Raw genomic sequence first — 25,943 nt, 5'->3', positions numbered from 1 at the left:
GAATAATCTGCTCAACCTAACTGTAATGTACTTGACCTGGAAACCGGTCTCAAGTTGTGTGATCATAGGCAAATATTGCATTTTACAGCCACCATTTCCTTCATTCTCTCATATGAGTGCACCTTCAAATATGTGAGTACAGCATTTCGGTTGTTAAAAAAAAAGATCTTTTGTTTGATTAAATGCACTCAATTTTTGCTCCATGTATAATAAATCTAGCCCACATATAGGGTACACATGATCCATGCGTGACTTGCCTTTTAGTTTACTAATAGGCTTGCCATCAGGGCAGGAGTGTTTCTCAGTTTATGTTTAAACATTCACTTTTAATAAATATATTACTGAAGTATGGTGTGGTAGCACACTGTCATTTACAGACAATACATTTCCAAGAAAATGTCCAAAAAACTTCCCACTAACTTGCAGCTTTACTGATAAAGCTATATAGTGTATTAAGAATAATCTGTGAAAATTGGGTTTCAGAAAACATTTCTCATTTGTACATCACCAAGTAAAGTGTTCTGACTTTTGTCATTCTATTAAAAAAAAAATTTCATCACACAGAAGTAGAACAAATGGTCTTTCACAGCTACTGAAATATATTTTTTAATGTTTGCAATTTTGACTTAGTGTGACAGTTCGAACAGTATAAAGGCAACGGAGAGGTATGGAGTTGATGTATAAGTGGTTTATTCTGAATAATTGATAGTAAATAAAGGTTATGATGGAGGTGGTTGTTCTTCCCGCACTTGTGAGCCTGTTCGCCTGCTTTTTTTCCTTCCAGGGGTGGTGTTGTCTTCTAATTGTTTTTCTTCTTTTTTTTTCAGGTTTGGTGATGGCGTACCCTCTCAGAGGAATCTAGGATGGTACCGGAAATAGAAGGACAAAAGGCCGGGTAAGTATAGGGTCCTCTAATAGTGTTATCCTCTTTTTCCTATTATGGACTGGGGAAGAAGGGTAAAACACAAGGTGGTCGTGAGGAAGTGGGGAAGTGAATGTGTCCAAACACAAACCTAATAGGGGTATTGTGAAGGTGCCACACAGGTGCTGGTTGCTGTGCCCGTTTTTAATTCCCTTTTCTTCTTCTCCCCCCCCCTTCTCCTTTATATCCCCTCCCCAGTCCCTTTCTTGGTTATGCCCCTCTTTTGAGTCCACAAGGACCGTACCTTGGTTAGCCACGACCCTCCAGGGTCGTGGCTGGAGTTGTAGCAGTCCTCCGGCTGTACTCTCCTCTCAGGGTTTCTGTGCTCAGTCTCTTTGGGGTCCCCAGGGTTTCCTCGTGGTTCCCTCCAAGGCGGTAGTATGCTCGGGCCCTCCTGCTCTCCAATGGGTTCGTCGATTCTCCTGCTCTCCTTTCCTCCGACCGCGCTGCCTTCCTGGTGCGGCGCGTCCGATTTATTTGACTCGCTGTGCCGGGAAACCATAATGGTTTCCTCTGCAACGCGAGGCTGCCTGCCTCATTCTCGTCGCGTTTCCCCAGCAACGGGGAAACGCGGAAATGACGAATCGGCACTGTCCGATTCGTCATCGGGAGCGCTCTGTGTCAGGGACGCCCCGTCACACTTAGTTATATAAATATTGTGTTTTAGGAAAAACCTGATATCAAAAGTCTTTCATTTCACATAGGTCAGACAGTTCGTTTTACAAAATCCTGGAACTCTGCAGTCACAAGGAAAAGTTTTTGCATTGCAAGAAGACAAACTGACTTTTGACCTCTGTCTCTGAACACAGAGAAAATGTGGCAAGAATAAGATTTAAAGGCATCTTAATTGCTAATTCAGTTTCTGACTGACCAGAACACCTGTTCTTTGTCCACTCAACAGAAGGGTCCAGTGGAATCTGAAAATAGCTCGACCTCATAAAATAAAACTCGCCATAGTGGTTGGGTAGATTTTTCAAGCCCTGATACTGTTTCCAAAAAATGAGTGCCAGTGCCCACCACTGACAGAGACACAAATTATGGATTGCCTGATGATTTAGTGCAGAAAGCTTAAGCCAAGGCATGAAAGGCCTAACCAGTAGTTAGGGTTTTTTAATGTACTAATTGTAGGCATTTGATACATCCCATTCAAAGGTCCACTTTATGGAGATCATTTTGATGCACAGAGCTCCATTCATAAATTGCAGCAACCATTATGTGTTTGGTCAGATATAACTGACAAATAACTTAATTGGCTACGCAAGGGTACTGGACTGGCGACGAGGGGTGTGAAGCATGGTCAGACAGGGACAGAAAATAAGCCAGGGTGCCATTATAAAAGTGGCCCCTTTAGTGAATTAGATAGCTAAAAAAGTGGTTCATGTTTGCAAATTGGGGCATTTTTGAACTTGTAAAGATCTGCTGTGTAAGTGTTTTGCAAGGTACAGAAGACCGCATGGATTTGAGCTTGCTGCAGGCAATGCTTACTTTAATATCAGGGAACTTGACAGTACAAACCAGCATAGTAGACCATAAAATGAGCCCACAAACAGCCAAAATATAGCCCACTCACTGGCCTATCATATCAATTAATCAATCAATCATTGGATTTATAAAGCGTGCTACGTACCTGTGAGGGTTTCAAGGCGCTGGGGGGGGGGGTGGCGGGGGAGAGCTGGTGTTACTGGTCGAAGAGCCAGGTCTTTGAGGAGTCTTCTGAAGGTGAGTAGGTCTTGAGTTTGTCGCAGGTTGGTGGGGAGGGTGTTCCGGGTTTTAGCGGCAAGGTATGAGAAGGATCTGCCGCCGGAGGTCTTTCTTCGGATACGGGGGACGACGGCGAGGGCGAGGTTAGTGGAGCGGAGCTGACGGGTGGGGGTGTAGCAGCTGAGTCTGTTGTTTAGGTAGGCTGGTCCGGTGTCGTGGAGCGCTTTGTGAGCGTGGGTAAGAAGCTTGAAAGTGATCCTTTTGTCCACGGGGAGCCAGTGAAGGTTTCTCAGGTGGTGGGAGATGTGGCTGTGACGGGGTACGTTGAGGATCAGCCGGGCGGAGGCGTTTTGGATACGTTGGAGGCGTAGTAGGTCTTTTGCTGGGATGCCTGTATAGAGTGCGTTGCCATAGTCCAGTCTGCTGCTGACGAGGGCCTGTGTCACTGTTCTTCTTGTTTCTGTTGGGATCCTCTTGTAGATTCTGCGGAGCATGCGGAGTGTGTTGTAGCAGGAGGAGACTGCGCTGACCTGTTTAGACAAGGTGAGGGAGGAGTCAAGGATGAAGCCCAGGTTGCGAGCGTGGTCGGACGGTGTTGGCGGGGTTCCTAGTGCGGTGGGCCACCAGGAGTCGTCCCAGGTAGAGGGGGTGGGTCCGAGGATGAGGACCTCCGTCTCGTCCGAGTTCAGTTTCAGACGGCTGTTTCTCATCCATTCAGCGATGGATTTCATTCCCTCGTGGAGGTTGGTTTTGGCGGTGTGGGGGTCTTTGGTGAGTGAGAGGATGAGCTGGGTGTCGTCGGCGTAGGTGAGAATGTTGAGGTTGTGTTGTCGGGCCACTTGAGCGAGGGGGGCCATGTAGATGTTGAACAGCGTCGGGCTGAGGGATGAGCCTTGGGGGACGCCGCAGATTATGTCGGTGGCTTCGGAGCGGAAGGGGGGGAGGTGGACTCTTTGGGTTCTGCCGGAGAGGAATGAGACGATCCAGTCGAGGGCTTTACCTTGAATTCCTGTTTCGTGGAGGCATGATTTCAGGATGGGGTGGCAGACTGTGTTGAAGGCGGCAGATAGGTCCAGGAGGATGAGGGCTGATGTTTCGCCGTTGTCCATTTGGCGTCTGATGTCGTCTGTGGCGGCGAGAAGGGCAGTTTCGGTGCTGTGGTTTCGTCTGAAGCCAGACTGGGAGGGGTCTAGGATGCCGTTGTCTTTGAGGTGGCTGGTTAGTTGTGTGTTGACGACTTTTTCAATCTCCTTTGCTGGGAAGGGGAGCAGGGAGATGGGTCGGAAGTTCTTGAGGTCGTTGGGGTCTGCTTTGGGCTTCTTGAGGAGGGCGCGGATTTCAGCGTGTTTCCATTTTTCAAGGAATGTCGCTGTTTCGAAGGAGATGTTGATGACCTTCCGTAGTTGGGGGGCGATGGTGGAGTTGGCTTTGTTGTATACGTGGTGGGGGCAGGGGTCTGACGGAGATCCTGAGTGGATGGAGTTCATGATCTTGCGTGTCTCTGTGTCGTTCACGTTGGTCCAGGAGGTCAGGTGGTTTGCACAGGTGGAGTGTTCGGGGGTGGGGTCTGGCGTGGGAGTGGCGTCAAAGCTGTTGTGGATGTCGGTGATCTTCCGGTGGAAGAAGGTGGACAGTGCGTTGCAGAGTTCTTGGGATGGAGGGATGTCGTTGATGTTGGCGCTGGGGTTGGAGAGTTCTTTCACGATGCTGAAGAGCTCTTTGCTGTTGTGTGCGTTGTTGTCCAGGCAGTCTTTGAAGTGGGATCGTTTGGCTTGTCTGATGAGTTGGTGGTGCTTGCGGGTGGCATCTTTGTGGGCTGTGAGGCTGTCAGGTGTGCGTTTGAGGAGCCATTCCTTTTTTAGTTTCCGACATTCGCGTTTGGAATTTAGGAGCTCGTCGTTGAAGCAGGTGGCTTTTCTTCTGGCTTGGTTGTTGGTGGGTTTTTTGAGTGGCGCAGTCATTGATCCACAGGGTGAGGTTGTTTGGCGGCGGTGTCTGGGTCGGTGGAGGGCTCTGGGCGAGGGTGTTGGTAAGCTGGTCTTCCGTAACTTTGCTCCAGCATCGGCGGGGTAGTTGTTGGGTGCGGTGGTGCTTGGTAGGTTTCTTGTAGGTGAAGTGGATGCAGTGGTGGTCGGTCCAGTGGAGTACGGTGGTGTGGTTGAAGGTGATGTGGGCGCTTGAGGAGAAGATGGGATCAATCGTGTGGCCGGCGATGTGGGTTGGTGTGTTGACGAGTTGTGTGAGGCCGTGGTTGGTGAGGTTGTCGATCAGGGTAGTGGAGTTGGTGTCGTTGTTGTTCTCCAGGTGGAAATTTAGATCCCAGAGGAGGATGTAATCCATTGAGGTGAGTGCATGGGTGCTGGTGAGGTCGACGAGGGATTCGCTGAATGGTGCTCGTGGTCCGGGGGGTCTGTAGATGAGCGTTCCTCTGAGAGTGGTGTTGGGGGTCGGTGTGGATGCGGAAGTGTAGGTGTTCGGCGGTCTTGAGGGAGTCGTCAGTGTGGGTGTCGACCTTGAGGGAGGATTTGTGGGCGATGGCTATGCCTCCTCCGATTCCGTTTTTGCGGTCCCTGCGGATGATCTTGTAGACGCCCGGGATGGCTATTGTGATGTCGGGTGCCGAGGAGTCGTTCCACCAGGTTTCGGTAAGGAAGGCTACGTCTGGGGCGGTGGAGTCGAGCAGGTCCCAGAGCTCGATGGCGTGCTTGCGTGCGGAGCGGTTGTTGAGGAGTATGCAGTGGAGGTGGTTAGTTTTGGTCTTTGTTGGTTTTGTTTTCTGTCGCAGGTGAATCTGCAGGTGCGGCATGCGAAGGGTCCGTGGGTGTTCCTTGGTGAGGACTGGGAGCATGCTGTGATGCGGCCGGGGTTGAGGGCATTGAGTTGGTCGGCCGTGTAGCGGCGTCTGGAGGTGCAGGGGTCTTGCGGACCAGGGGGGCGTGGCGCTGGGCGCGGTCCAGGCGCGGACGGGCGCAGACGGGCTTGCCTAAGAGGAGGGGAGGGTGGGAGTGGCAGCTGGGAGGGCCTGTCCAATGGGAGGGCTGGGTGGAGGGGCCGCAGGGGACGCAGCGGCGGGAAACTGGCTAAAGGAGCGGTGAGAAGGAGGGGCTGCAGGGGACGCAGCAGTGGTAAACTGGCTAAAGGAGCGGTGAGAAGGAGAGGGGACCGGGAGGGGCCGCAGGGGACGCAGCGGCGGGAAACTGGCTAAAGGAGCGGTGAGAAGGAGGGGGGAGGGGCCGCAGGGGACGCAGCGGCGGGAAAAAAGCAAAAAGGGAGAAACGGGATGGAGCGCGGGAAGGCGGAGCGGGGAGCGACCTGCCTGCAGTAGCAGCCCATTGGGCACTGCCTGATTGCCTTATTTGCCAGTCTTACCCGGATGTGAAGGGCCTGCTGCATGCCAACTTACAACGTCCTTTTCAACCGAACCAGTGCTCACAGGCATATTCCTTGCTTGCATTAGGGCCATAAAACCCTTGCTACACAACGGGGTGAGGGAGAGACACTCACGTGGGACAGCCTAGAATCAGATTATATTTGTCTCCTCTGCAAAGTGGCCAAGGAATTATAAAGTTTGGTGGAAGCATAGTGTGACTAAAATGCCATCTTTAACAGCCAGGCCAATCAGCTTCTCCTTTATCCCTTACCAAAATGGAAGATCTTCTCCTAATACTTTTTAGTCTTCTCGGTGGTGCTCATTTACTATTCAAAATTATTATTTACTTAGTACGAAGACTATGTAGTACGCCCACAAGCCGAAATATTTCAACTAGGAAATACTACTTCTACTCCTAAAGCATTCAACTATGATTATCACTATCCCTTTTGATATCACAAGACAGTTACATTTATTGTGAAACTCTATTGAAGACCAGTGGTATTCGCAGTGAACACAAATGGAAGGCTAGCTATCAGTTGTGAAGACTAGTGGCTTCCGATATGAAAACTAAAAAAAGATTTATAGCTTTGAAGGTGAGCACTAAAAGAAGATGAATAGCGCTGAATGCGAGCACTAAATAAAGAACAGCAACGTTCAAAAGAGAGACGTGGGCTCACTAAGAAGCCCTCTGCAGGCAGACAGGCAACGCATGCAACCAGGTCTGCAGGTAGGTAGTAATAAAAATAACCAGTCACTTCACAGGAAGGAGAATCACAGGAAGTTATTGCAAATGACCACAACATTGCTAATGTAACATCAAAATAAATACAAACACATAAATCTTTCTGAACTGATTTATCGTGCCTTCAACTATGCATAAAGGCGCCACAATGAATATCACTACAGCAAAACCGCTGATTCCATATGGTGTGTGACACATGTTTACAAAATATACGTTCACGCTAAGGTTTGTATCCAACTAGAGCGTAAATAGCATTGTGTGGAAAAAAACTGTGCCATCATTAGCATATACATCACCAGATTACTAATCCAAATAGATATAAATAGAAACATGGTTGCAACTCAGTTTTTGCTGTAACAAGTAAATAGTGTCTGTTCTGTATTGGCAAATAGCAGTTGAAGTCAAGGATGGTGGGAGCTAAACTAAGGAGAAATAATATGGTCCAAAGAAGATAAAATGCTGATGAAGACGTATTTCTTATGTACGTTATTCTTCAGAGAAATATGCCTCTGATCTTTTATAGTGTAGTGGTTCATCAAGAACATGCATTTTTTTTAAAAAGAAGATCTGCCTTTAAACCGTTTGATGCATGTGTGAAGTCCATGTATAAGTCTACTCCACAGCATAATTGCTTGGGGTGTAAAGAAAAATTGACCTATGAGGTAGCACAACCTGCCTCACTCCAAAATAATGGCTGCCTAAATGTTCTGTATTGTCCCTGTCCCTCTCCTTAATGCAGCCGAACAATTTAACTGCTGATGTATTTGCTATTTAGTGAAAGTAACTCAGTGAGCGAGTCAATGTGCTATGTGTATTAGTAAAGCGCGCAATCCCCCGCCAGGGTATCCTGATGCTGAGTGTGTGTTAGGAGCATGCACTGCTGCTGGGAAGTCAGCACGAATTCTCCGCTTGACAGGACAATGGCAAAACCTATTCACTATACAAACAAATTAAAGGACTTTGTCAATGCTGATCTAATACTTGGCACTGAGGGGCTGAGGCATAGAAAGTGTGAAACGTCCACTGCCTTCAACAAACAGATAGGATACATAGGTTGAAAAGTCCAAAAACAGGCATCCCGATAATCATCTGTAAAGGTAACCTTTTAGAAAACGTTAAGAAAAACAGCAAGGAAATAGACATCGGTGATGGTTAAGAAGATTCACTTCATAACAAGCAGCCTTAGGAAGGAGCTGACAAGGCATTCCTAGGAAGGAGCATAGGGTCCAGGGCCAGACTTTTATTCCACTAGGCATTTCCTCGGTGGGCTTGGGCCATGAAAGCCGGTTTTGAAAGCCCAGGATCGCCCCGGGTAATAAATCACTTTCTCCGGCGCCCCGAGGTTAATTGCAGCAAGCACAGGGCAGTGTCAAGAGAGAGAGAAAAGGGGCAGGTGGTGGAGAGAAAGCAATCAAAGAGGGAGAAGGGGTGGAAGGAAAGAGAGAGATTGTGAGAGGAGACGAATGGAGCGGGGCTCATGTGAGCATTTTGGTCAGGGTTGCTTTTGGTTCTCCTGCCCGGTCCTGATGAGGTCCAAACCAAGTTGTAAGTAAAATGTGCATGCTGGGTGGGGGAGGCAAGCATGCCGCCCCAGGGGTGTGAGACGACAAGCACAGTTGGCACTAGGGGCAGAGGCAGAACAGGCAGCTCTGCAAGGTAGTTTAGGCAGCCTTGGGCTTCAAGAGGCTCGTGGGTGCAGGATGAAGTGTTCATTAATACACTGACTACTTGGGTGCGCATATTTTCGTCTACTCTTCTCTGCCTTAATGTGATGAAATACCAATAAGTCAGGTGCTGTTTTCTAAGTTTGCTAAATAAGTGCATTTTTCAACAACTATTCAGATGTCCGCTCCGGTTATGCTGAGACAGTGAGAAAGAAGGGATTATCCGCTAGCAGAGGTAGAGGTTTATTGATAAAGATAGAACTCAGTAACGCCTTCCACCATACTCATCCCTAAAAAATTACTCAACAGATGAACAAAAGTAATGTGCCTCATTATGACTAGGATTACTTAAAGATTAAAGTGCATTGACTTTGTACACACCATTCAGAAGTTAGGTCTGGTTTGCCTTTCACCTCTCTCCCCTGACACAGTAACACTAGTTTCCCCCCATACCACCCTTTCTGTGGGTAGAGAACTTGGACAGGATGCCTGGCTCAATTTATGCTGTGGATTAGAACTGGGGTCTCAATAGTCACAACTTCTTTATATTCTGAGTGAAAGGCAGTGATTAACATTTTACTTGAAAATCGGTATTTCCATAGCTATTCTGAAGATGTTTGTTTGTTTTGGTATCTAAACATTCATCAAAATAAAATCTATTTTTATAAACTGGGTTGGGATTTCTTTCATGTTGCATGCCTGCTTTGCGCTTGTTCCTTCACTATCTCCTGCACTCTGGCTACCGTGTGCTAGTATCATCACTTTCTCTGGTTCTTTTACGTTTGATGATGTTTCGTGAGTGCATGTGTTTATGCCCATTGGGCGAAAAGGGCTTCAGCCCCCTCCGTTGCCTTCTTCAGCCTAGGCTGCAGACCGGCTACAACTTCGCCTTTAGGGCACGGATTTCACTTCAGTTTGGCAGCTGTGCATCAAGTGGGAAGATGGAGTTTACAACAGGTAAACTACAAGGGATGGTGATAATGGGGGCTGCTGGGAATCAGTTTCTTTTGATAGAATTCATGTTGTCGCATTAGCTCGGCATCCAGAGGATTCAATACACATCCATAGCACCGGGCACCATTTATGAGTGGCATACTCTTTTCAGCTGAATAGCCAGGGGACGCCTAATCAGGCTGTCTTTAAGCCATAAAATAATTGACGTTCATGTGCATTTCTCCAGTTGCCTTTAAGAACCTCGGCAGGTCCTATTTCTAAGCCAAGTGGCTGTTACAGTTGTGTGGGCAGTGCATAGAGTGTTTCGGGACTGCAAGTGCCGAGTGGGTGGCTGTACTAGAACCCGGGACGCTGCGCTGCTCCTACCTGTCTCAGGAGCGTCCACCTGGCTCTAGCGGCGGAATGTCCCTCGCCTCGGGCTGCAGCAGGTGACTGCCCATTGCCAGCTCCAGTCAACTCCATCCAGCCGATGTTGGTTCAGCCGTGGTTTGAACTTGCCGCTGTGTTTAGGAATCCTCTGATGACGCGCGGGGCGGGACTCTCTCTCCTCCAATAACTGCGGGCACCCCCCTAGTGCCCCCGTTGCAGGTAGCGTTTCGTAGGCAATGACAGACGTCACTGGGTACAAAGCGAAACCCCCGGGCAGAATCCAGCTGTCAGTGACGTCATCGCAGTGCGCCACTTCTTACTGTCAGTTTTGTTTGGGCTGCAGACGCCGTGGGATAGGAGGAAGTGAGGAGTGGAGCGGGGGAGGTGGAGGCGGGTGGATCATAATGAAGTAAGGTGAAATGCAGTGATAGCCAGCACTGGAAGATGCTCCATCGTTATGTGACTGTTGTTAGGTCGTCATCTAAGCGCGCCACGCCTATTTCAGGACATGTGCCGAAAGTAAGAAGAAATACGGAGACCAGCATGTCTTCTGCACCAGAAGTAAGCGTTCTCTGTATCAAGGGTATAAACAAGTCCTGCTCCCGCAAACGGCTTTTTGTACACAAAGTGAAATCAAGTGAAGGATCCCTAGTAGTTTCGTATCTCTGAGTCCTGTGTTGGCACTATATTTCGTGCATGACGTTATCTATTGTTTTACAGATCGCAGTCAACTGATACTTTAATCCAGTTTGTTCAGTTAAAGTGAACCACTGCAACTATGCTTCGATAGGTTAAATCTAAGTTGCCGTGATGAAAAGGTCAACCCTGGTGTCATGTGGAGTGTCCTACTGATCCACACACATGCCAACTCATCATGATTGCGCGAGTCCCCTTTTTCACGTATATTACATCTTGTAATAACCAAAATGCCCCATACATTTCAATAGTGTCGCTCTCAAACCCATATCATCCTCCAAACAAATTCTCCTCTCACTGTAATCAGTGCTTTAAATGAAAGTGCAGATACCCACTCCTTAGAGTTCCTGTTTGCTCACGAGAAGTGCTGGTACTTTGCCTCTACCATTAAATGTATTGCAACGGTGCTGAGAATTGTGGGTACTCTCCCTTTCAAATAAAGTGCAGGTACTTAGTACCGAACATTAGCTGCCCATTTAAAACAATGACTGTAATGGGATCACCTTCTTAAACGTCTGACTTCACCCTCATTCAAAATGTTTCAGGTCTGCCCAAAGGTGATTGGTAATTTCCTTACACAGTTGGCACAGTGTATTGGGCCGCTTCCCCCCATTTGCTATTGGCAGGTGTAGGAAAATACCTCAGAAAGTAAAACATTTTACAGTTAGGTTATAGTTATTTCAACCGTATGTATCCTCCCATTTCGGTAGCAGAGCTATCTGTAATCACAAGGCCTCCTGCTACTAACATAGGACATCTCCTCACTGTATGCAACATTTGTCTTCATTGTTACGATCTCAAAGGCGGCAACACTTCGTAGAACCCAAATAACACATTTACTGTACTTGGGCACTCTGTCACATATTCTGTGCATCCACTTAGGTTGCACACAACACATCTACTGCACTTATACCACTGTTACACCCCTTTAACGACTCAATTTAATTCAGATCATCTGACACTCCATTTCTGCCAGGCACCTATTAGTGCGATCCTTCATTATATTTGGAGGTCATGTAACACCTCCTGTAAACCTGTAAGCATACAACACCCCTGCACACATACCAATGTATCATCCCATCTCCATTTAAACTCAATATAACCCATGTTCTTAGACCCCTAGAGCACCTCACCTCAATCAAACCACTGAAACCCACCCACTGCATTCAGACCTTTGTGGCACTTTCATCTGTACACAAATCACAAAATCCCTTCTTCATCCAGACCATTAAACAACTCTACTACACTTCAGTGCACGCATATTATTTATTAGTTCACTATACCGAGACTCATTGCATTAGCTTCACTGCGCCAACACTGTGTAATACCTTAATGGCGTTGAGAATATTGTGATTCCTCAATGCAGCATATTAACAGCACTCAAACCACCTCAAATGCAATCCTCTCGTGTATCTCCATTGCACCTGCTGGCACTTTTCTTCCTTCGCAGGAATCAATGCTGGGCGAGGTCAGTGGATCTTTGGGCCCATCACAAGGGTGTGGTAGGCAAATCAACAAATGTCAATACAAAATAAATCAATAACCCAATATGGCCAATGTGGCCTTACAAGGAAAAGTCCAATCAGGAATAATTTAAGGGTTTTTATTGCAAACCTAGACTCAAACTAATATAGACAATTCCAAGACAAAGCTATAAAGATATAGTATCGCCTGTGGCAGTGGATCTGCTATGACACCTCTGTTCACCTAAGCTCTATTTGATACATTTCATGCATTCATACTTTGTGTGATATTTCCACTGCATTCTTAACATGTATGACCTATCTGCTAGACTCAGGTCCCTTGTTACACCACTTTTGCACCAAGACTGCATATGAGACCTTTCCTGAACTCAGACCCCATTTGACACCTTCTCAGCATGCACGCACCGTGTGAAACAAAATCTACACTCATGCCCACTGTTGCACCACCACTGTATTCAGACACCTTAAAACTCCACTCTAAATAATCTCCAAATGACATATTGACCCTGACCTTTTCTAACACCTGAATACAGTAATATTCTCCATAACATCTCCATAGCACTTCAACCCATTTAGGAACTCCACTGGTGTAAGACTCATTGTTAGAAACCACTGCATGAAGGTTTCTACTGCACTAGGACCCCATGTTGTATGCACACAGCACCCTGATTCCCTATGACAGTGGTTCCCAAACTGGGCGCCGCGGCTCCCTGGTGCGCCATCAAAACAAGCCAGGGGTGCCACACGCGATGAAGCACTACACATGCACTGGTTTAGAGAAGCGATGAAGTGCTGCACATGCACTAATGAGGTGCTGCACATGTGCGGTTTAGTGAGGTGATGGAGTGCTGCTGTCACAGGGATGAAAGAGCGCAGCACACACTGGGGTCTGGAAAGCGATGAAGTACTCCACATGCACTGGAGCTCCTTCACAGAGGTGAAGGAGCACTGATTTCATGGAGAAGAAGGTGCATAGCACACGCACTGAGGCAGAAAAGCAGTGTTTACCATATGAAGATCTTGGCTTCCACCAGAGCGGAGCACAGGTCCTTGTCAGAAAAACTTTGGCAGGGAAGAGGTAAATGCAAAGTAGATGGTAAGGACTTTGATGTCCCAGAGACCTTGGGAAGAACAGGGGGCAAGCCAGCAAGCCCTTAGAGTTCTGCGGTGAAGCAGAGGGTGTAGAGGCAGGTTAAGTATTTCCTTACTGCAGAGGTAGCAGGCAGCAGGCCAACACCGTAGAGCACATTGCAAAGTGGCAGTCCCTCCTGGCAGGACAGCAGCCAGCATGCAGCAGACCAACACAGCAAAGCAAGTGGCCTTTGATGTGGGGGAGACTTCAAAGGATTCCTCTGAAGTGCACAAGGGTCCCTTTAATTCTGGCCCTGTCTGCAGGTTATATGTGGGGGTAATCAGCCCTTTGTGTGGAGAAAGGACAGCACCTACTGAAATGTAAGTATCAATCCCCCTCCTCTCTGCCCGGGAAGACCCATTAGTATGCAGAAGAATGCAGATGCAGCTGAGTGTCCTGTGTTTGTGGCTGTCTAGAGGGAATTCACTAAGTGTAGTTGTCACCCAGTCCAGCTCAGATGTTTATTCAGAGACAGGCTGAGGCACAGACTGACTGAAGCAAGAAAATGACAACTTTCTAAAAGTGACATTTTCAGACGTAAAATTTGAAATCCAACTTCACCTTGAGTTGTGATTATAAATTCCAGGGACACCAAACTCCAAATTTCTGTCTTCTCCATTTTGAAATTACACTTAAAATATAGTTTAAGACAACCCCTATGTTAACCTATGGGGGAGATAGACTTTGCAATAGTGAAAAACAAACTTGAGAGTTTTTCACTACCCGAACATGTTAAACTTAAAAGTACAGGTCCAACTGTTGAAACACACTGCATCCTGCCCTTGGTGCAACTTATATGTAATAAAAGCAGAAGGTTTGGGCCTAGTAAGTGTGTATACTTACCAGGTCACAATGGCAGTTTAAAACTGCACACACAGGCTCTTCAGTAGCAGGCTACTGTATTGTGTGGTATAATCAGTGTTGCAGGCCTGCCAGTAGCATTTAAATTACAGGCACTGGGCACACCTAATGCACTTTACTAGGGACGTGCAAGTAAATTAAATATGCCAATTGTGGATAAGCCAATGTTACAGTGTTTTAGAGTACTGAGTACCTGCACTGGTCAGCAGTGATAAAGAGCACATAATCCTAACAGCAAGCAAAAATTAATCAGAAAAACAGGAGATCAGAGAGCAAAAAGATAGGGGGAACCACACCAAGGATGCCAGGTCCAACATTCACCCTGACGAGGTTTGTAGTTGTTGCCTTACTGGGTCGTCTACATCTCTCAACTGATAACCCAATTTCTTACAAGATTGCTTATGAAAAAATGCCTTGTGATCAATATTATGACTTGTTAATTTAACTCTGCCTGATTTTGCTTTTCCTAATGTAGCTAGAGATATACAAGATTTCATATTGTTCCAGGTGAATTTTTATCTTTGTGAAAAAGGTTTTAGGTATTGTTAACTGAATCATTGATAAATAACATAACAAAATAGGGGTTAATAGCATCTTGATTGAGTCTAAGTGAACCCACCAAGATAAATATAACAGATCCTAATGTTGTCTTTTTTTCATTGAGCAGGGTGTGGAAAACATACATGACATAGACAACACAAAAACTAAAGACCGTTTAGACTACAGATAAACACAGCAGGAGGATCTTAAATTGCCCAGTAATAAACAAAATACCTTGTACAACCCAATATGAAGGAGCTTTGGTTGAGCCCAGCCTTAAACTGTCACAGTATATACCTGAGATGCAAAATATATAGCAAACATATAGATTGTGCAAAAATAATATCCATAAATACATCCCAGTGGTGGGCGACTTCAACTCCCCTGGAGACTAGTCCACTTGCATAACAATGAATATATAAAGTACATAAGTATATGGCAGCTGCCCATATTCAACTGGACATTTTCTACACATAACAGACAATCGAAAAATCAGTATACATTTCAGCCTGGAAGATCTTAAAGTGCCACACAGTAAACGATAAGGTGGCTTGTGCAGCCCAATATTGAGCACTCTTATTCGAATAAGATCATAAGCTGTAGTGGCAGATATCTAAAGTGCGAAGTGTATAGCAGCTAAATACATTGTGCAAAAATTATTTCTATAAGTACAACCCAGTACTGGGCGACTTCAGCTCCTCCAAAGACTAATCCATTTGTGTAGGAATAAATGTTTAAAGTGCATAAGTAAATGGCAGCCGGATATATTCTGCTGGTCAATTTCTCGGCATATAGCATAAATCAAAGAATCAGTATACATTTCAGAATATCACTGACTAGTTTGGAGATCACAATAATAGGGAAAGTATGGAAAAGTGGTACTTCACATATAAAAGCAGCATTTCATCAAGCCGTGGTTGAAACATAGTAAATTCACACTTATTAAACCTGTCCTTGCTACCCCCCGTAGGAGTTTATGTCGAACTTGACAAAAACACATACCCATGTTGCATTAAACCCCTGTAGGGCCCTAACCCGCTTGGCATAAGCCTCTTCGAAGGTTCAAGTCCTAACCATTTTCTTATACCAGTGAGAATATGAGGGGACCACATTTGTTTTCCAATTTTGCCAGATCAACAAGCGAGCCACCGCGCCTCCTATTGAAATAAAATATTGTTGGTATTTATGTGATTGGTAGATTTTGTGTGATGAACCAGAAAGCATCAGTATTAACAATGGTGAAACTATCATGTAAACTTTAGCTAATTGTATGGAACACCTTTCCCCAAAATTGTTCGAGCATCAGGCACTCATTGAAGATATGGACCCAACCCCCCCACCCCCCATTGCCTACCTTGCATCTAACACACAGATTCTGGGAGCAAAGGAAACATCCTATGCAACATCACAGGTGTATAATATGCAGAACATCTAGATAGAAACACAATCTTCTTGAAATAGGCGACTCAAAGTGACCTATAACCCACCTCGGAAAGGCACTGCCACTCTTTAATATTATATGTACAATTAGTTGATTGGTAAACCTTAAGTAAGAGATCGGGAAGCATAGCCTTACTAGCCTGTTGCAGCAGTAATTGGTACTTAATTACCTACTCCTCTCAACCTTGTTTTATACGTACGAGAAACCATATAATGGGTCTCCTCCTTCACTGTTACAAAATTATTTTTTAAGAAACTAGTTATCTGGGTAAAAAGAAACATAAAGGTTTAATAATCTGGTTGCCAAATTGTTGGATTAATGATTCCCATGAAATCAGGTTTGACCATTATAAAATTTTCCTAGTTTCTCAACACCTAAGATTTGCCATAATTGGCACACCTTTTTGGAAACTTCCACCCCCCAGACTTCACAGTGCTGTAAAGGGGTATATGTATGACATTGCAGAACTTCCCAAGATTTAGAAAATGTCTGTATACATGAGGTAAAAGCGCCCAGAGTTTTAATTTTCTTGGGGAGTTTGGCAGTTCGGAGAAAAACAGGCAGACGTATTTGGCTTTACCCCATCAAACAATCTAATAGGAAATTATCATGGGCTGAAATACTTGCTGACAGCTGAACCAGGAGATCTAATAAGGCAGCCTGTTTTTATGTCTACAAGTGTGGCAAGGCGAGACCTCCCTGCATTGTATCTAGCTGTAAAACTGATGTTTTAACCCAACGTTGATTCTTTTTCTCGGGCAAAGCTTCTAATAATGGCGTCAAGTTCTTTGAAGTAGTAGGCACTAGGAATTTTTAAGGGGAGATTTATAAAAAGAAATAAAAACAGTAGAAGGACGGACATTTTGATCAATGCAATAATGCCCACCTAGCTCTTTGGTCTTAGCGAATGTTGCGCTGTAGTTTAAACAAAATAATTAAAATCACTGAATGCTGTGGTGCCATCTACAGAACAGATGGAAGTTCTGAACGAGGAGAGTTGAACAATAAAAGTTAAATCTTGGCCTGATTAACTTTATAGCCACCTATTCGCGTAAACTTATCAATTTCATTCAAGGCATTTATGGCGTCTAGACTGTCAGCCATTATATACAGAATCATATCATTGGCAAATAACGTAATTTTAGACATTCCCTCAATAGGTGGTACTATGGCTGGATTGTTCTGAATCCTAGAGGCCAATCGTTCAATAATAAACGTAAAAAGCAGCTGCGAGAGAGGGCAGTCCTGACTGGTCCCATGACTGATCTTTACTACCCCGTCTCGCCCCCTTGATAAAGCCGCTTAATCATAACTATAAAAAAATGATGGGATGCCAAATATGCCCGGAGCAAAAAAATAAAAATAAGGACTAACCAGTTGACAAGGTTGAATGTCTTTTCTTCATCCATCTTGAGGATAGCCACTTTCTCTTTATTAACTGAAAAATAATCAATGACTTGTATCAATTGACGAGCATTAGCTGCCATGGACCTTCCAGGCAGAAAGCCATTTTGATCTGGATGAATCAACAATTGTGCACACGAGGCAAGCCTATCTGCCCATATCTTTATGAATAAGTTATAGTCTGCATTTTGTAGACTTTTGTGGCGATACAAGTTGGGATTTGTGAGATCTTTACCTTTCTTAATAAAGCTGACCACCACTTATTCTTTATAATTTTGGGGTATTTCAGCTCCCTCTTTTATACTATTAAAAAGGAGTAAAAGGAGTTGGAGAAGTTTCTCTGAAAAGGTTTTGTAAACCTTAGTGGGGATCCCATCGCTTCCGCTTGTCTTAGCATTGGCCATGCTCTTTAAAGCTGTAACAATATCCCGAGATTCAATTTTATTATTTAAAGCATCTTTTTGAATATCCGAAAAGTTGTGGAAAGCTGCACCTCATTGAAGTACTGTTCTAGATCCTGGTCTGGGACCAGCTCTGCTTCTTTGTAAATAGACCTATGATGATTAAATAAGAACCCCACTATTTCTATATTTTCTGTCTCCACTATTCATGATACAGGGTTCCTAATTTCTAATTAAATAAATAATTGTTTATTCTTGTGAGTCTTAGTTGACCATGCCAGGTATTTCCCCACTTGCTGGCTCTCCTCATAGAGCTTCTGGTGGTATGCTCTGCCATTTGTGATTTCCTCTAAGAGGAAGAAATCCCTTAGTTCTTGCTGTGCCCTAGATACCTGTTCTTGAAGAGTTTGATGATTTATCGAAGGTGAAAATTTCCCCATCGATCCCAATAAGTGGCCACGAGACTCCTCTTGTGCTGCCTGGAGCTACTGAATTTTAAATGCTCTAGCCCAGCTTAATTTAGCTTTATAGGCTATAACCTGACGCCTAAATGTGGCTTTAAAAGCTTCCCAGACTACGAAAAGAGGAGCAGAATTAATATTAATTGCAAAGAATTTGCGAATTAATTGTTTAGTGCCCCTATCCTAATTTTGGTTGGAGAGCAGAGCCCTATCAAATTAGCATCTTGGCCTTGCCTTCTGCTTTGCTTCCAAAATTTCCCCAATATACCTATTATTCCTCAAGATTTCAGCCGACCTCATGCCTGGATTTTTTTCTAGCGGGTCAAACATTAAAAAAGGGTATTGTTGAGTGCAGAGCTAATCCCTTCTCTGATCATTCAGTAGTCTCCTTAACCATTATTTTACATTCTAATATTGTCTAAAAGATTTAGGTTTTTGAGTAATATAATTTAAATTGACACTGGCAGTATCTTTAAAGGATTTTGAAAAATGCACATTTAAGTACTTAATTTTAAAACGTGTTCCAAGCTAGGCCATAAGGATCAAATATGTCTTTAAGACCAAATTTATTAAGTGACAATATTTCTGATGTATCTACATTTAACTGATAACCAGATAACATGAACAAATAATTAACCTCATTAACAAATGTGGGTATTGATCTTTTCAAGTCTGAAACATAGAGTAAAATATTATTTGCATAAAAAGTTTTACCTGAGTTTCTAAAAATTGAATACAGCAAATATCTTAATTTTGTCTAATTTTAGACAGAAAGGGCTTAAGTGTTAATATAAACAGCATAGGTGATAATAGACACCCCTACCTAGTACTCCTGCACGATATAAAATAAGTTAAGGAAAAGACTGGCAAATACAGAAGCGTTAGTTGAGTTATGGGGTAAAGAAGCCCCATCACGTCATTTTGAGGCAAAACCATCCCATTTTAAAGATTGAATAAGGAAATCCAAATCCACCCAATCAAAAGCATTCTCAGCATCCAAAGCTGTAGCTGCCAAAGGGGATTTAAATGTTTGGGCTTTATTAATAACAGTAAAAAGTTGCATTGTTGTAAGAGGATAATCTCTCTTCAAATCTATATTGTTGTGAGTCAATAATTTAAGGTGTGTACTTATATGAATGTGTTGCCAAAATCTTTGAAGAAATTGCACAAACAGCAGACATAAGAGATATTGATCTATCATTTTGGCATAGCTTGAATTCCCAGCAGAGTTATGGAATTTCACGTATCATTGCTTCTAGAAATATATCATCACTTTTGTTCCTTGAAATACAATAGCAATACACATTGTATACTTTAGGCAATAATTACAAAAAATATACATAAAACCCCACAGCAAATTAATTCAGTCCAGGTGATCGCCCTTTCTTCAAGGTTTGTAGAGCTCCATTGTACTTCATCTGGAGTTACAGCTTGTTCCAAAGCAGACACATTGACAGTTGCTGATGGATATTTATGTATTAAAGGTAGATACTAATCAGTACCATCATTACTCTTTAGTTAATCTTGTGTACATAGAAATCTGTAGTATTCTACAAAGGAATTAGAGATATCAGCATTGTTAATGATTGGGATAATAGTCATATCCATAAAGAATCTATCATAATACCTTCCGTCTTTATTTCCAATGCCTTTTTTTGTTCCTTTGTCCACAAAATGCAGCCCTTTTTATTAGGGTGCTGCAAGCATTGTCTGTGGAAATTGTATTAAACAGCAGTTGTGCTTTAAATGATCTAGTGAGAATGTATAGTTTGTGGTATAGTATGTACCTTTCTTTATATTGATCAGTAGATCCTTACATTTCCTTTTCTTAGCAACAACATTACATATATATTATTTAGCTTCTGCTTTAAATGCACTCCATAGTATCTGGTAGGAAATTTATGTGGAGTCAGTTAATAAAAAAAAAAACTTCACAAAAAGAATGAAAGGTTAACACAAATTCAGGATCTTCCAATAAAGCATTATCAAATCTGCATCTTCCTGCACCTCTTTTAAATTGAACCAATTCAAACTCCATAACAAGTAGTACTTGGACAAAATTCTAATTTAACCAGTTTCTGAATTAATTAAAGACTTCAAAATATTTCTACTTTAACTATATAACTGATTATTGCCAGAGTTTTATGCATTGATGAGGAAAAAGTATACTTTTAACTTCTGGATCAGGTAGTCTCCAAGAATCAATTAAAAATCTTTGGGATGGATGTATTTACTTGTGTTTGTGAGTGTTAATAGGTATTAAAAGAGGTGTTTCTATTTATAAAGGGGTCTACAAAATAATAGCAATCACAAGCAAAAATACAATTTTCTAAGGTACACTTCACTAGCTTTGAACCAATAATCTCAGAAAAAAGAGTATCCCCTTGAGTGGGACCATAGGTCATTGATTATAGGAACAGGGATTTTATTGCTTTTCAAATCAACCCTAATCCATCTACCCACAGAGTCTTATTCTAGGAAGATAAATTAAATATATAGTGCTTTGTTACATAAAATGATAACACCATTCTTCTTAATTGATGTTTGTGATGTAAAGATCTTTCCTATCAAATTTCCTGCAAGTTTTAAACCCTTAAATTCTGGCAACTGAGACTCCTGTAACGGGTCTATACTAGGTTTGAACTTAGCCATGGGAGATAACTCTCTGACTTTGAAAAGGATTACCCAAACCCTTATTCCATTAAATTATCTTAATTGTTTTAAGACTACATTTGTATAAAACCTTTTGGCTGCATATGATAAAATGTATTAATAACATTAAATGAGTAGGTGAATTCACAATAAATATGGTATTATGAAATTTGTATTGATGTTTCAAACACCACAAAGAAAAGGGTGCATTAGTAAAAACACAATACAAGGGAAAGAAGTAAAAAAACAAGATGATAGTGCAGGAGGAAACAAGCCAAGCTAATTATTATACTCCTTAACTATGTAAACAAAACTGGGAGTGGGAGTACTGCTAGCTGACAACAATATGACATAAGGGTAAAAACAGATTGTCAGCAGCCTGTGGGAAACAACAAGAGATACATTAGTATTAAGACGTGTTCAGTATAAAATAAGATAACATTTACCTTTGAATATAATAATTAAATTCCCCCAAAAATGTAAATCTCAGTGAGGAACATTGTGATATATCCATCCCCTGTCATCAACATCCATCAATAAATTCTCTGATATTAGCTGGCTCTTCAAATGTAGTAGTCTTCTCTTTATAAGTCACCATAAAGAAGCAGGGATACATTAGACCATATTGGCCATTGATGGATTGTAGAGCAGACCTCATTTCTAACAACTCCTTCCTTTTATTTGCTGTTACATTTGTGACATCCTGAGTGTGTATCTGCTTTTTAACTTTACTCGTAAAATTACTTTAATGTGTTCAGTGTTTTCTAAAAATAAAAGAACGCCTCTGCTTTTAGAAGGAATTCTAACTAAGTGTGGCCTAAACAGTGAGCTTGTTGACTCTTGAGACTAGTGGAGTCCAGCATATTCATAACTTTGGGTAGGAAACTCTTAATGAAAGACATAGGACCTTATTACGAGTTTGGCGGACGGCAGAGGCTGCCCACCAAACTCGGCCAGAAAACCGACAGCCCTATTAAAAGTTTCCCGCTGGGCGGGCGGTTTGAAACAGTGTTTCCACCCACCAGCCCAGTGGGAAACAGGGCCTTGTGGCAGTGCAGCGGGTGCAGCAACACCCACTGCGCTTTCCACTGCCTGTAATTCAGGCAGTGGAAAGCTCAACGTGGCTGTCCATGGGGGCCCCTGCACTGCCCGTGTAAAGTGCATGTGCAGTGCAGGAGCCCCCAGGTGGCCCCCGATGCCCCCATTCCGCCAGCCTATCCATGGTGGTCCAACCGCCATGAAAAGGCTCGCAGAATGGGGTGTCGTAATCCCCAGGGCGGATCACAACCTCCGAGACCGCCAGGGTGTCGACTGGCGGCAACCTGGCGGTGTCGTCGGTCGGAGCGTGGCGGCTCCGCCACAGTCATAATGTGGCTGTCTGACCGCCACGACTGCGGCGGTCTGACAGCCACCGCAAGTCTGGTGGTCTTAAGGCCGCCAGATCGTAATGAGGACCATAGGATCACTTCCTTCGTAGAATTGTCTGGCGTTCCATAAATGGATAGATAGTTTCTATAACTGGAGTTTTGTAACTCCTCCTCATGCTTCTTAAGCAGTTTCTTTAAAACCCAATGTTTCTGCCTTTAAGGCAGCATCTGGCGTAACTGTCATACTCTGTTCCATTTCTAGAACACTTCTCTCCATAGCACACTAACTAGCATCAATTTTGGGGGTATTTTATTTGTTTCTTCTATAAAAGATTTCCATGACCTACTCACCTCCAAAAATTTTTGGTTGTTGGAGAAGGAGGCAGGTGATGGTGGATCTCTTTTTTCAGGCTTTTGCTTGTGGATGAACCAACTACACTTGATATCGTAGAAGCTGTGGAGGCCCTAGGTGACCCGCAAGAAGCTGTACTTGTTTAAGTGAAAAGCAAGTCTTCTACAGTTAGCTAAAATGAGATTAGGTCCCATAGACTTCCTGTTTTCAGTTAGTGATAAATCCTGCTTCAGCACCTTTGCCCCACCATCCCTTCTGCTGCCTTTTACTAAAGAGAAACAGGGTTGTCATCCCATTTTATTGCATTCCACCATCAAAGCACCAAGTCGTACCTCCCAAGAAATATATGTTACATTTCGAATTCTTTAACATTTTGTGTTTCAATTTAGCATATTAGATTATTTTACTGCATTGAGTGACATTTAATAAAGTGAATAGTTTCTAAACTTAGAAGCATTCAAGAATGCACCACCGACAAGGCCTTGACAGCGGTGCTGTACCTGAACCTAGACGGTGACGGTTTGTCATATGCTCTACATATATGGCCAATAGTGTTATCCTACCTGGCGCACCATTATTATCTATTAACTTATATACAAGTGAATGTTTTTTATAGCACACATAGTTGGTTACCAAGGTGCTATCACATGTGACACGCAATGAAAACTGAGGCACAGTAAAGTAATTCGCCTAGGATCACACCGTTCATTCAAGTGTGGAAGCCAGGCTTCTAGCCCAAGATTTCTGATTACAGCCTGTGCAATCCAACCATTGGATGGATACTATACAGTTCAACCACTGGATAGTTACCTCAGTTTGGCTCCCTGAAGGATATGCTTTGTGTTCAGTTCTTTCACTGGCCAAATAAGTGCTCATATTACGTGTGAGATCAAACAATACACAGTCTTTCTAGAAGAAAGTAAGGGAAGAGTAAGTGAACGGAAGAAAAGGCATTATTTTTACGGTAACATCACAGATTTCTCCGGACACAACAAACAACACTTAAATAGATTAGCAGAATAAAGACATTGAGGATAATCCATAGAAGTTGGTCTCCAATTTCAGTTTTTTATTGAGACACATGCAAACTGCAGCTCGACTGCAAACAACCATCCACTTACTGGCAAAAAGCACAATATGAGATTTTAGGCATGTGCTAAACTGTCCTTGTTTTAGCAGTCTTTAACAATACTTAATTTATCGTTTTTTTACTTTGAAAAAACAAGTTAACAACAGCTCAGCATAGTGACTCAGAATAGCACAGTTACATTTTCATATAATGAGTCCATTAGGGCAACAATCAAGATCAAGCCTAGGAGGCACATTGGCATTTACAGTTGCTTTTAGCAGTTTTTGTATTTTAAAAACTGTCTTGGAGAGGAATTTGGTGGAAGGTCACCAGAAACCGTCATGCCACTTCCTCACAGGGCCTATAATTTCAAGGTTTCCTACATGTGAGGGATACAGTAATTTAAATTACAACAGACCGGCAAAGTCTCTCAACCTCTTACTACAATTCCTTCTTCCATAGGTGGCTCACCTCTGGACATAATAAATGCCCACAACAAACCAGCAGTTTCCATTTGGTGGTGGCAAGTCAGCAAATTCGTAGAAAGCGACTTGCCAGGATCCTGGCATCGCCCTATGACCTGAAGTACAAGCTGAGTCATTTAAAGATTTGACATGTAAATCATACCATGCAAAAACATGTAAAAATATAACAAAGACTCCAATTAAAAAAAGTGTACTTCTTTAATATGTGTGTTTTGATTTAATGTTTTAGGTAATGTCACTGAATTAAATGTCAATTATTGAAAGTCATAGTGTCTAAACCTGAACTTAGAAAAGAACTAGGATACCCCCAATGCCCCAAGGACGTCACTGTGAGTGAATCAAGAGACACCAGTTTCTCATGTGTACTGTCTGCATAGCCAATATAGTTATTATCTGAGAGTCAACTTTATTTTATTTCCTTTTAAATCATATACATGTCAGGTTTTTGTATAGTGCATATGCTTAACTGAATGACCAGTATATGTCACATTTGATTGTCGAGGAAAGTGAAGCACAGTGATTTGTCTTGGATCGCACAGTCTGGTGAAGTGAGGAAGCTGGAATTTGATACCAAGGTTTCAAGGTCAACATTGTGCCAGCCAGCCACTGAAAGAAAATGTCTTTCACCCTCCTGTTCAACACCAAAGGGACAATGATTTGTGTTGAATTCTTTCAGGACCTAAATTGATAAACTTTATTCAATACATACATGTATTTCATATTAGAACATTGGAATGTTGGGAGCTCCATTGAAGACAATGGAGCAACATCAGTCAATATGAACTGGTATATGCCCACTGCTTTCAACATTCCAGTGTCCTCATACACAGCCTCTGCCTTCCGCTTTCTCCTGCCTCACGAAAATATATTAATTAGTCAGATGAAAGCCAAAGGCAGAGGCCATGCAGGAGGACACAGTCAGCCTTCACCCTTTCCTCCTCCTGTAACTCCATGCCACTAGGGCTTTAGAAGGAGGGAGAGGTGAATGCTGCTCAGCTCCTGGGTCTCCCGGGCTGGGATGGACTACAAAAAGCAGTTCAGCCAAGCCGGAGAGAACCAGGGGCCGACTTCATCCCGTTTCACAGCTCTCACTGTGCGTGGCTGTTAACTGTAGAACATTTGCAGCTGTGAACAAAGGCTTTGGAGCCGAGGGGGATTTCAACCCACTTTCCCCCCAGGCTTCCATGGCCCCCTCTAGGCTTCCATAGGTTTTCTAATCAGAATGTTCTGTCCTCATGGGGCAGAATGTTCCTGGCTGTACTGGCCAATAAAGGCCCGCATCCTTGTTAAAGACCCTCGCCTTCTGGCTTTTAACGCTGGAGCGGGCCTTTAAAGACCAGAATAGCCCACTACAGCAGGCTATGAAGCTATACTAAATCAATGTGACACTGTGTATGTATGAAGCCTTTATAGAAATAAGCACTCAGTTAAAAGTAGTCTTTTTTGTGATACTGGGCCTGACTTAACATACAGAATGATTTCAGTAGAAATCACCATATTAACGACTGCAATTCAGAAGACAATAAAAACAATGTCTCAAAGATACTTCATAGCTTTCAGGTTGCTTGCTTTCACTGGTATACATACAAAGCACTTATTGACTACTGCAGACAACCATTTACATACTTTCCTTTTGAACTTCATTTTCAGTGGAAAAAGTTCAAGTAAAAAAGCATCCCTTTAGAGATTTATGCTCTGAAGTGTATGTCTTCTAACAATCTTTCTATTTTCAAAATCACATTAGGAAGGACAATGGCCAGTACCCAGGCCCATGCCCCCTCTATTTTAGACCAACATTCCCATGAAACATAATATTTCAAACCTGTCCACTTCAACAAATGCTTTGGATAGGAGGGCTAATATCACACTTCCT

At 43.3% G+C, this 25,943-nt stretch overlaps 2 protein-coding genes across 4 annotated transcripts in view; one reads left to right on the top strand and one right to left on the bottom strand.

Annotated features, from left to right (window-relative positions):
- The window catches only part of CAMKMT (calmodulin-lysine N-methyltransferase), a 1,452,342-nt gene extending 1,442,443 nt beyond the window's left edge, over positions 1–9,899 (bottom strand). For both annotated transcript variants that reach the window (XM_069234007.1, XM_069234006.1), the window contains exon 1: positions 9,723–9,899. In XM_069234007.1, coding sequence (XP_069090108.1) covers positions 9,723–9,818 — 96 coding nt within the window. In that variant the 5' untranslated portion in view covers positions 9,819–9,899. The remainder of the gene's footprint in view (positions 1–9,722) is intronic.
- A 214-nt stretch (positions 9,900–10,113) lies between these two features.
- The window catches only part of PREPL (prolyl endopeptidase like), a 419,271-nt gene continuing 403,441 nt past the window's right edge, over positions 10,114–25,943 (top strand). The window contains exon 1 of one of the 2 annotated variants that reach the window (XM_069234002.1): positions 10,114–10,286. The gene's annotated coding sequence lies outside the window, so the exon portion shown is untranslated. The remainder of the gene's footprint in view (positions 10,287–25,943) is intronic. The other variant, XM_069234004.1, reaches the window with a different exon arrangement.

This window comes from Pleurodeles waltl, chromosome 5 (assembly GCF_031143425.1).
Source record: "Pleurodeles waltl isolate 20211129_DDA chromosome 5, aPleWal1.hap1.20221129, whole genome shotgun sequence".
NCBI classification, from domain to species: Eukaryota; Metazoa; Chordata; class Amphibia; order Caudata; family Salamandridae; genus Pleurodeles; species Pleurodeles waltl.
The sequence above is the reverse complement of the archived record's forward strand: the minus strand, read 5'-3'. Positions and strand labels throughout refer to the sequence as shown.